This window comes from Phaseolus vulgaris, chromosome 2, assembly GCF_051622355.1.
Source record: "Phaseolus vulgaris cultivar YP4 chromosome 2, ASM5162235v1, whole genome shotgun sequence".
NCBI lineage: Eukaryota > Viridiplantae > Streptophyta > Magnoliopsida > Fabales > Fabaceae > Phaseolus > Phaseolus vulgaris.
In genome coordinates, this window is record NC_143499.1 from 2,125,027 (window position 1) to 2,137,211 (window position 12,185).

General features: G+C 36.0%; 1 protein-coding gene across 1 annotated transcript; it reads right to left on the reverse strand.

Moving 5' to 3' along the window:
• Nucleotides 1-86: 86 nt before the first annotated feature.
• ICU2 (DNA-directed DNA polymerase) lies at nt 87-11,865 on the reverse strand. Its single transcript, XM_068611239.2, has 31 exons — nt 10,595-11,865; nt 10,091-10,261; nt 9,868-9,951; nt 9,675-9,749; nt 9,420-9,484; nt 8,568-8,658; nt 8,279-8,467; nt 7,893-8,056; nt 7,637-7,751; nt 6,336-6,515; nt 6,141-6,254; nt 5,445-5,564; nt 5,038-5,343; nt 4,836-4,928; nt 4,269-4,408; nt 4,111-4,183; nt 3,960-4,016; nt 3,770-3,862; nt 3,233-3,355; nt 3,056-3,153; nt 2,916-2,961; nt 2,621-2,734; nt 2,441-2,524; nt 2,218-2,331; nt 2,039-2,128; nt 1,862-1,938; nt 1,367-1,580; nt 1,113-1,166; nt 914-1,033; nt 757-831; nt 87-572 (listed from the first exon to the last, which is right to left on the reverse strand). The coding sequence occupies exons 1-31, from the start codon at nt 11,729-11,731 to the stop codon at nt 426-428; spliced, it is 4,623 nt and encodes a 1,540-aa protein (XP_068467340.2). The 5' UTR covers nt 11,732-11,865; the 3' UTR covers nt 87-425.
• Between the last annotated feature and the right edge of the window lie 320 nt (nt 11,866-12,185).

Consider the following 12,185-nt stretch of genomic DNA (forward strand, 5'->3'; position numbering starts at 1 on the left):
TCGATCCTAGCGTTGTGGAGCTGTGTCGTTTAGACAAATACAAAACCACATTTGCAAATAGCATTTAATCATAAAACTAATCAACATTCTTAAAAAAAATCAATTCCTTTATAATTAAATTTACTATGGTAAAAAATTTACCATAAAGTGTAAAATTACAGTAGGTGGCTCCTTCAATCAATTGAGAAGCTTTGAAAATAATAAAGATAAACGTACACATATTTACAGAACACGTGAAATTTTTCTATGAACAACTACAGCTACACAGTCAAGTACAGATTAGTATAGAGGATTGCAAAGATTTAATCAGAGCCCAGTTCTGCCAGCATGATTTGCTCAATCACACTTGATAATCTATAATTCATCATGACTCAGCTAAAAACCCCTTGCTTAAGTAGGATTCAGTTGGACGTCAAACCTGCAAATTAAACTGTAATGACCAGATCCTCCAGTCTCACCCACCCAAAGGCACAACGGTCCCTGATCTTCTGTGCTGTTGAAGCTGCTGGATCAATCATCGGCCTAATTTTGATCACCTCTTTCTCTATCGTTATTCTAGATTTGGCCTCCATCTGGAAGAGTTACGTCCAAAAACAATATGATTAATAATGATGAACCAAGTTGTATAGTTAGTTAATCATTATTCATTTATTTAACTCAAATAACAGTTAACAAATTAGCTTGAAAATCCTATTGGTTTGCTCAAGGTTTAAACAAATTATTCTCGTCAATCTTGTCGCATCATTTAGTGAGTACCTTTTCTATACAAGAAGCAGTGTCAAACACATGGCAAAAATATGAGAGCTGCTTGTACAAGTCCGCTTCAGTGTACTGAAAAATCAAATAAACATTTATTTAATTGATTCACATATTAAAGCAACTATTAATGTTCAACAAGTTCGTGGAGTGAAACCTTTCTAAGCAGACGGCCATTGCAGCGAGGATAATTTGGACAAACAGTTCCTCTCTCAGAATCACCAACCAACCGAAGGCTGATACTTCGCGTTGTATGCTTACACGTTTCATCATCACACTGAACGCAAAAACAGCCAAGGATGATGACACCTAATTTTTAGGCTAATATTCATAATATACTTAGACTGGTGACTTACCATTAGTAAACCTCTATAGTACATCAAAACAAACATCTCCGCTTGCCTTTTGACCTGACATGAAGTATAATGAACTGTAAGTATATTCCTGGGAATAATATTCTGTGCTAAATCAAATCAACAAACATGTTAGTTGCTACTTCAGATGTTCTATTTTGAAGTTAATTCTATGGTCTGAAATTGGTTTGAAAACTCTCCTAGATGAAGCGCACTTAAACAACAATACTTTAAGAAATTACTTAAATTAGTCAAACCTTATTAGCTATCATCGCAGGAGAAATTTTAACATCTTCTGGGCATTTAGGACAACACAGCTTACGCCAGAAATTGTAGTCAGATTCCTCCGGGGATACGCTGGTTGGCCTTTCACTTCCCAACAAACTGCAAATAGATTTAAAGACGGGTGGGCAGTCAAATGTACCAGAGCAGCTGGGGCATGACAAGACCAAGGGCTCACATCCCTGATACCTGCAATTATTTTATCACATCCAATCCATTAATTAATAATCATGGATAGGAAACCATCAGCAAAATCCATTGATCATAACACAGTTTTTAGCAAGAATCTAACAGCATAAATAGATAAAGCTAAAATACTGTAAAAATATTATATAACTTGTTCAAATCTCTGCAAAGAATACTAAATTTCAGAATTGAAACGAAAAGACTCTACCAGTATCTATATTATTAACATTGGTAGTGAATATCCGCAGTTAAGAGATTTTGACAATTTAAAAACCAAGACATACCTCTCCTCATCATTAGCAGCGCACAAGAGTGCATTTCTAGAATCATCATTAAAAGCTTCACTTGATTTATGATGAAACTGTAAAACAATATAGTTATCCAAATCAGATAATTGATACAAAATATAAAAGTAAATACCTGCATCTGAATGCTGAGACAAACTAGGAAGTATATTTTACCTTTGACGAGTCAAGCCCTAAGCAATCAGCCAGTCTTTCTGGGCTTGTTCCCTGAATTGATGCACAAAGACGTGATACGACGGGATGGATCTACAAGAGCAAAAAAATAAAATACTCAACCAGGGTACAGTACTCAGTAAACATTGTTATTTATAAAATTAGCGACTACATTCTAAGACCTGTTGTGATAAATAGTAATCAATGTCAATCAGCCATGTCCCTTGTTCCCGTTTAAGTTCATCAGGATGTCTAGCACGTTGAGCAATGCCACCTGCACTGCCTGAACTACCACCCTAATCGAATAAAACAGAATATTAAAAATAGCTTCATGAAAAACATTTCCCATTTCCCAGGGTTACACTAATTGTCCTTTGATAGGGAGCGAATGACTAAATGACAAACCTGCTCATGGCAAATTATATAAGGGATTGTATCACCAACAGAGCAACCAGAAGTGTAACCTTGTTGCTTCAATCTTTGTGCCACCTATACGTTGTGATCAGAAGTCAGAATCAAGTAGGTAGTAACAAAAGAATATAGATCAGACTGTTAGTAACAAAAATGAAAACAGATTGAACTAACAAGAACATGTGGCTGGTTCTTGGCATCAGGATAAGCTTCAGGGGGCTTAGTCAATGTCTTCGTAATGACATATTTCTCCAATGGTACTTGTCCATTCCTCATTTCTTCTTGTACCTATTAAGATTAACATCAACACGGTTAATCCCATCAAATGTGGATTATATACCCAAGCATTCAGGATTTTAGACCATCCACTCTTCGGCCAAAGAGTAGTAAGCCAGAAGCTCCGGGAAGCATTTTTTAATCACGTAGTAGGTTATTATAAAGAAATGTCTGATAAGACATCACAGTTTACCTTCATGAGAGAGTTGTGGATTGACTCCACTACATCTTCAGATGATCTGTAAGCATGGGAACCACAATATAAGTAGTTAATAAAATATGAGTAATCATGCATCTAGGTAGGCAAATTGGCAAAAAAGGTAAGTAACATACCCTCCGGACAAAATTTGAGTCAAGCAAAAATCTCCTAATTCTTTAGCTAATAAGCTCCAGTCGCGACGAACAATGTCAAGACCTTTACGTTCAATAACCTGCACCATGCAATAACCTCATTGTATGATCTTCCGAATATTTTTGGTAATGAAAAATAACAAGATATCATAAACATACCTCATATGGGATGCCATCTTTAAACAACAACTTTACAGCTGCATACTTTTTTTTCTTGAGAAGCAGCATCCTTTTATATAAACCATCAAGATCAATTTCCAAGCATTTATATTTCTTATTGACCTGATGACAAATTAAAGCAGAAAACACATCACAAGAAGATAGATGACAAAAGAAAAGGAAGAAAAAACACCATTTATTCTTGAAATATGGAAACATTCCAGAATTATCTGTAGTTGCACACACAGTGCAAACTAAACATGCTAACAATATGTTGCAGTAGTGTCCAATTAAAATAACCTAAGCAACTGGTTAATGACAGAAAACAGAAAGTATAAACATATATTCATATTATCTTTTAAATCAACTCTAAGAAAAGAATCTTCAAATATATTTTATCAGAGAGATAACAAGGCTGAAAAACTTCATTTGTAGCTCTAAAACACCATGTTGCACAATATAAGAACAGAGGAAAGGATATGCAAATCTAATCCATCAAAAATTAAGAGTTTTTCACGGCTAATAGTCAAATCTTACCTCTTGAATAACTTTTACAGCAATTTTATTAGCTTCCTCAATATCATCTAGCCCACTGTAAATCATTATTGAATCAGTATCGCCATAGATCACCTGTAAAGCAAAAAACATTGCACAAATTAAGAACTATATTTGCAACCAGTTACATCAAACAAATATAATTCATAAGATGAACAGTACTCAAGATAACCTCTAAATTCAAGACATTCTGAACTAAATCAACAGTACTCTGCAGTATTTCCCTTCCCTGTATGGCCAATAGACACAAATGTGAGCATTTGAAAATATGTTTCAGAGTATAGTAATCAATGGTTACACTGAATAAACAAGTATATTCTTACTTGTAAAGTAATGAGCTCAGCCAAAGGCTTAGCATAAAATCTTGAACTGGAAAATCCCAGGCACCCATACATACTGCATATCACACCATTAAATTTAACACAGAAGGAACATCGGCATTAAATTTTGGAAGATGAAAGAAAAGAAGAAAAAATCACACCTGTTTGCAGTAAGCTTAAGTGCTTGCTGCTGAATATCTAGTTGCTGAACTCTAATAGGATCAGTTTTTTCATTCTTCTTTTTTTCATTCTTTATCCATGACTTTACCTTCTTCCTCCTATCGACAAGATTTTTCAGCACCTAGCGCGACAAACATACTCAATTATACACGCATCTAAACTCTCTAGTATACAGGAGAGAAAATGAAAATAGCCTTGTACATTAATAGTCATATAATTTTTTAAATATATTGATAAACTGCATGAAAAACAGACTTGCCACTTTTATTTACAACACAAAGCAACCAAATATTCTAGAACCTTTATTGTGCCCATGTGCAAAAACTAAGTTGTGTTTGTATAAGAATTCTCAAACAATATTATTTCTTTTGAGGCAATCTAAAATGAATTGTTATCAATTGCTGTTTCAAAATAAATATGCTTTGTAGGTGAAATAAACAGTCATGGCTTGCCATATCTAAATCATACAAAACTATGAAACAAGAAACTAATATAAAACTTCAAAATGATTAAAAGATAAAATATATGTATATGTGTTCATATTTTACCTCTGGCAAGACTCCAGTAGTTTTACAAGATGGTAGACGTGGAAAAGATCCGTCCAAAGATATTTCCACAGTTGTAAAGCAGATATTGTATTCCTGTAATTCAATTCAGTAAGTTGCAAACAGTAGAAACTGTAACAAACTGCCGCTTGTATCTAATTGGACAAAGCAAACCAAGCATATTTTGAAAGACAACGGAATCAACCTGAATAATAGAAGGATAAAGACTGTTGAAATCCAGAAGCAGTATATATTTGTCATAAAGACCCTTCTTTGGCTCCAAAACCAGTCCCCCGGCATACGAAGGGCCCTTTTTGCTTTTCTTATTATCAGCTTCAGAAGCATCATTGTCAATATCTACATCATAGTTGCTATCCTCGATATCATTAGTTACTCTACGTTTAGTCAATTTTGTTTCTTTAGAATAGTTTGAGAACTTGTCTGGCACCATATATTTCATTGCATGGAAAGTATGCAGCAAAAGATATTCAACTCTCTGTGCTCGAGCACCCTGAAATAATAAACTAAAAGCGATTAGTTGTTGGCCTCTGCATGATAGATTAAGTCCAATATCAAATCAAGCTAGAAAGTAAATACAATGGGATCTCTCACCTGAAGAGTTTTGCCCCACAGATTACCACTTATATTAGTCAGCTGACGCGTGAGTGGAAGAATACTTAAATAAAACATCAGTTCCATAGACAACCATGCATCTGTTTCACCGTATTCAATCTGAACAAGTCAAGAACACTATAACAGTCAGCAAAGAAGCAAATAAACTAAATAATTGTTCAACCAATCAAATATTCCAAATGAAAAAAGTAAATCCTTTGACCCACAATCATATTTAGCAAGACCATTGTAAGATGTGTAAAGTATAGACTAGGGCCGAAAATAAGTCTCCAAATTCAGGACAGTTATTCATTAGTATTAAAATATTGCATACTACAAAATATTCAAGTTTCAACAATTCAGCCCAAAAGCACGGTCAAGTTCAACTCCAATTCACTGGTAATGTAAAAATTATCATGTATGGAAAATAATTTGTTAATATCATTAAACATACAAGCATCGTAGTTCAATGTTCGTGTGTGCAAACTATTGCAGAATGTATCTAAGATTTCTCAGTTGCCCAAAAAGATCAGTCCAAAAAATAGTGATGTAATGAATTGAAACAAAAACCTTCCACGATAATGAAATGCGTATCATTTCAAAAAGATCATCCACAGTAAACATTACATAACAAGCACTTCAAATAGTTCCCCACATTAAAAAAATAGAGAGCTGTTTGAGTATATTGGAACCTACAAGCTCCATTAGCGATTCTGCTGATTGGAACATTTTTGGAACTTCATGTGGAGCAACTTCCTTCCGAAATTTGTTCAGGTGTGATTTTGCAAGGTGACTTAAAGAATAACTAACCTGGAAGAACCAATAATGAAGGTTACTAAGAAATAAAAACCACAATTACTGTTCAGTGCGAGTTCTCAACAATTATTTTACCTCCTGTAATAGGTCACGGGAACACAAATATGTATCACAGAGAAGCCGGCCTGCAATGCATGACATGATACCAGGATCTGCTCCAGAACCAAAAACCTTACTTCTTCTTCCAACTTTAGGCATTGTCGATCGGTTGAGGCGGCCTAGTTTAGACCACATGCTGCTTGCTACTTTGCAAGCCTGCATATTTTTTATAGGGTCTTTTTAGGTGTAGCACTAAGTGTAAAAAATGCATGTCAGAGGGAATGCAGCAGATTTTTTTGTTTAAAAAAGCCTAATGGGGCATTTAGGGACAATGAAGGTCACTTTCTTGCACAAAAGACACAAACCCCGAAAAAACTGTAATTAGAAATTCAGTACAAAGCTTTAAGCTTAAAAACACAAACAGTAAACTGAAAACAACTGACTGAAAAAATAGTTTTCTTGATGATAGTGTTTTGGGCAACATCAACTGAGGCATCAGCTAATGAGTTTCACAGAAAATATATCAGGAACTTTGTCTATTCAACAGTTAGACAGGAACAACATTTAAAAAAAAATACCTTAAGAGTAATGACTGGTTGAAAAAACTGCAGAATTGCTACACTTTCTTAAGGACAAATTTAGACTTCCAAATGAATTCTACTTTTCCATTTAACACTTGAATGAAACCAGTCTCAACTAACCATATTCCCAATATAACCTCTTCATAATCAATTCTGACTAAGTAGTTTTGATCTTCACGAAATTTTTATACTATTTTACTGTCTTGAGAATGAATTTTTACCCGATTTATGGAATTGCTAAAACCACCTAAATCAATTATTTCTCATCCACATATCACCCATTGTTTTATCAGTAGATAAAACCCATTTGATAATGTTACGAACCAAGAACATCACACTTAAGATTAAATCAAGAACACCAGAATCTACAGAATATTTTGCTGTATTAATAATTCTGCATATTACATTCTGAATGCCCACAAAGGAAATATCATTCCTTTCACACAGGATTCCCTGTCTACCAAACAAAATATCCAAAACATATCCCTTCACTAAACCCATTGGTCTTTATTTAAAGACCACTAACCACTATTAATTACTACTAACCACCACTAACCGCTACTAACTACTACTAACCACCACTAACCGCCCTTTATTTTTTATTTTTCCTATAATATACCTTCCAAATCCTATCCTTATTTTGTGTCCTAACAGATAATGAGGAATAATAAGAAAGGAATGTGCCAAATTCGATTAACTTTATGAAAAGCCAAATAATTGACATGAAATTATTTGAGGAAAAGCCAAAATTCCCACCTGGGATCTGTGGAGAAGAACATCCAGGTCAAATCCAGATATATTATGTCCAACAAGAACATCGCTATCCAACTTGTGCAATTCTAACATCAAGCGGTTCAACAAAGCTCTTTCACTGAAAACAGTTATTAGATAGGTCAAAGCCTAGAACAATCATAATTTCCAAGAAAACTTTCATATTCTTAGACATCATATTCAAACTTAAAAAATAACATAGTCATGAAAATAAGGAAAAACCATCTTGTAATGTCTCTACCTGCTTTCAGCACACAGAATATTTGAACCAGCTTTTAAGTTTCTGTCCGTAACCTCCTTGTTGAATCCCATGGGAAATATACTCCCATCAAGTTTACGAACAACAGTAAAATGGGTCAGCCTTCCGGGTCTCCTCCACTCTGAAGCCATCATAGGGGTATCAATCTAAAATGTCAAACGGTAAATGTTACTGCTGATCATACTTCCACCGCAACTTCATCTAACATGGTGAACCATGTACTAGCAAATATCTTAAACTTTGATAGTAAATATTTAAACAGGAATTCTGATACGAATAGATAGTCTGGAACAGTTATTTAAATACCCAATGCACAACAAAACCAAAGTAATGGTAAGCAAACACTAAAAAAGAGAACCATAAACAACCTTAACCATGTTACAAGAGACAATGGATGCTGATACAATCTCATTAATGTTCTGCTTTTCATTTAAGGTGGTTTTCAAGTTTATTGCTGCAACAACCACTGGAGGAATCTTAGAAGTGATTTTTGAAGGAGCTGAAGTCCTTATGTTTTTAGGAGAGTCAACGGTCACTTCAAATTTGCACCAGCTAACCTGTAAGCACAAACAAGATACTTGGATTAAAACAAGGTGGCTTGTATATGGAATAAAGGACAGTATATTACTTCAACTTGACTCTTAACTTAAATCTCACCCTTCGGGAAGATGAGCTCGTAGCAAACTTTGAAACCTGTAGCCATGAAGGCCCCTTTATCTTCCGTTTAATCAGAAAAAGCTCAAGGGCACTGCAAATTGCAATAGTTAATTCAACAGTTTGTCTAACAAGATAAATGTTCAATTTATGGACACTCATGACAAGAGTGAGGAATATCAACGTAAAAGCCTTGGCATGATACTAGTGAAATACTTGCAAACTCAACAACTAAAATACAAACTTAAAATAACACAGTTCATGTTTATGTTAACAAAAAAAATAGGTTTTTAGTCTCTAGAGTTAAGGCAGCTCCTCAGTCCTCACATCAAAATAAGAATTAAAACAGCGTAGTATTCTATTTAAGAGACCCAGTTTGGAATGCATAGTCATGGAGAAAATAATTTATCTTCACAAAAAGAAATCTCCAAGGTTCTGACAGATTACTCTCCAAGTATCATTTCCCAATGTTCCCAAGTTTAAGAAACCCATTCAATAATCATCCTCAAAGTTACAGGTTCTTATTATATCAAAAACACCAGATATTTGTCGAAAGAACCTGCTTAGAAATCAGTTCTTTGTTAGAGACTGCAGGATAAATGTTATTTGTAGAAAATAAGTACTGGCAATTATGGATTAGGAGTATACATCTGACAGGCTGTAAATTGGGGAATGTAAAGTTATTCTTAGTTTGAGGACAGATAATACTCAGTAGGAGACTTTTGTCTCTAGGAGAGCAAGTGCGTGGTTGTATTTGTGTGATTACAATGTTCTACGTTATAAACATTACTTTAGCAATTGGTGGTTGGTTCTATCAAAACGGCACATAGGATAGTCTTCTAATACTTATTATACCTGCAACTAGTTCCTAAGAGAGCACAGAAACTTTCTCCTTTGAGATCTGCTGGAAGTACAGGATCCTGCAGCGGTCAAAATATTGAAAAATTAAAATGTGTGTATTAATACACTTGAATAACATATTTTAGAGAATGCCTTTTTAACTGGAGAAGGGGCAGATTTAGAGTTTATAATTGTCTCTAAAATAACTTAAGTACATGTTCAAAATATCCTTTTTTTTTCTTGCATCAGGATGTACATGAAATAGTGTACCTTGAATGAATAATTGATTTTCACCACATAATTTTCACCTGCAGGGATTTCAAATCGATCAAATGCATATTTTCTCTGCAGAAATGAAAGGAATCACAATTAAAAGAAAAATCAAGAAATCCAATTGGCACAGAAGCATCCCATAACTGATTTATGCACTCCAGGACATGACAAAATTATGTAGTCAGCAAACCTTAACAGGTGCCATGCTAAAGTTCGAAACTTCGATATTCACCAAATGCTGTGCTATCTCATTCTTAACATCCGATACTGCATCCTACAATTTTAACAAAAAAATTGACAAGACAGAACCCATCAACCCCGGGATATGACAAAAATAGGGTAAAATTAAAACTAAATAAAAACAAAAGCTGATAGTATATACATGTATACCAGAGAACAATCTACAAACTTACTTGCAGCTTTTTAAAGAAATCCGCAGAAGAAATTCGAGACTCCTGAAAATCTCTCTCGAGACTCGTCATCCCTTCAGTGCGATGCAAAGGTTGGGTAGGAACTGCATAGACACACCTTTGCATGCTCTTCACAATAACACAGCAACTCTGATACAAATCCCCTGTTTTAACCTGAAGTTAATTGAGAATGCAAATCATCAAAGTAATACTCGCTAGCAGCAATGAGCAACCGACTGTTGCACAACTCAATCTTCCATTGGACAAGTCCAAAAAAGCAAACCAAGTTTCAATAATAATAAAAATAGTAACAATAGGATACTTCACACTGTGGCATTGCCAGTTGACACACTACCCATGCTGATGAAAACTTGACAACAGAAAAACTTAAATCTAAGACTTCCAGCTAAAATCTTACGGGTTAAAGAAAACAAAAGTAGCATTATGTACCATGGATGAAAAGGTTAAAAAACTATTGAAATAAGACAATCTGCGGTGTAAAAGTACCTTCCCAAACAGATAGAGGGTGCCCCTATTTTCCCCATAAAACTCCTCGTAGGCATCTAATATATAGAAAGGCAGTGATCCATCTTCCTCCAGATCAAACTCTGAGTGTTGCTGGTTCTGCCAAGCATCCTTCGAATCCGTAACATCAACCCCACCAGCACCGCGTATTGCTTCCTTCCAACCAGCAGTCGCAGACAATGCAGGGTCCTCCTCTTTATTAACCTTCGCGTTCAAAGTGAATACCTCCTTTTTCGCATCCGCTATCACTTCAATTTCAAAACTATTCACATCTTTCTCCTTAACCAAGCATTCATTAATTTGACATTCATCAGCTCCCACCATCTGTGCCTGTCCATTTTCAGAACTACCACGCCCGAAATCTTCCATTTCATTAACCACCTCGCTCTTTTGCTCAAACCCCGAATCAAAACCATCACTCTCAACAACTACCTTAACAGACTCGGCGTTACCATGTTCCGGCAACGAAGAAAAAGCTGTCAGTGTATCAACAGAAGGATTATCCCTAAACGTATTATTAACACGCAAAGCATTGTTTGCGTCGGAAGTGGAAGAGGAATTTCCTTGCGCCCTTCTCCGCCTCAGTCTATCGGTCTCGTCTGCAGCGAACTCCGCGATAACATCGTCGACGATGCTCTCGGAGACTTTGTCGTCTCTGCTCTTCTTGAAAACGGAGGAAGTGAACATGGAGGACAATCTCTGCCCTCCCATCATGGCCGCAGCGGCGGAGAGCGACGAAGAAGGTCGTTTCGGCTGGGGATCCTTCTTCTCGATCTTTTTCCGCTTCGGCCTCTCCGATTCTCCTTCGGATTCATCGGAGGAGAGAGTGTATCCGGCTTGAGACCAGTCCTCTTCCTCACCCTCATCACCGTATCCAATTCCTTCATCGTCGACTATGAAGGAGCGCGCCTGCTCGCGGCGCTTGGCGACGAGGGCGTTGTACTCGTCCTCGGGGACAGTGTCATAGACAGGGTTCTCTAACCTGATTTGGGGCCCAGTGCCGTCGGACCGACGACCGCCACGGAGGCGGGCCTTGAGACGCTCCAACGCTTCGCTGCGGACGGTGGACTCCGGTCCCCTCGGCCTCCGCCTCCCGCTTACTGGCTCCTCATCCGCCATTTCTGTGTCTTTCTCGATCTCTGACTGATGTGAAGTGAGTGTGTGATTGACTGTTAGAGAAGACAATGTGTTACCCTAAGGGTTTTGAAGAGAACGCGGGAAATTGTTCTATTTTTGCCGCGCTTTCTCGTGCCAATATTCACAATCATCTAAATTTTCCATTCTTAAATCAATTTTCTTGTCTTTTTAGTTGAGGGCGAATCAAGATTTAACTCCGTAAACATATTTTGAGTAGAGAGTTTGTCCTGTACCGAATTTTTAAGTTGGTTATCTATCAAATCAATTATAATTAGTGTATAATTATTATACGTTATTGTATGTAATTATTATAATTAGTGTATAATTTGAAGAGATAATATCTTCATACACTTGTGCATACTTTTTATACATAGAGTGATAAGAAATCTCCATTTTTTTTATCATAGGTTTATATACAATTTTTTATATTCTCCAT

Coding starts and splice junctions, on each gene's coding strand:
- ICU2 (XM_068611239.2), bottom strand. CDS start 11,731: ATGGCGGATGAGGAGCCAGTAAGCGGGAGGCGGAGGCCGAGGGGACCG. Junction 10,262..10,594: donor CCCTCTATCTGTTTGGGAAG/GTACTTTTACAC, acceptor AATTAACTTCAG/GTTAAAACAGGGGATTTGTA. Junction 4,409..4,835: donor CTACTGGAGTCTTGCCAGAG/GTAAAATATGAA, acceptor TTGTCGCGCTAG/GTGCTGAAAAATCTTGTCGA.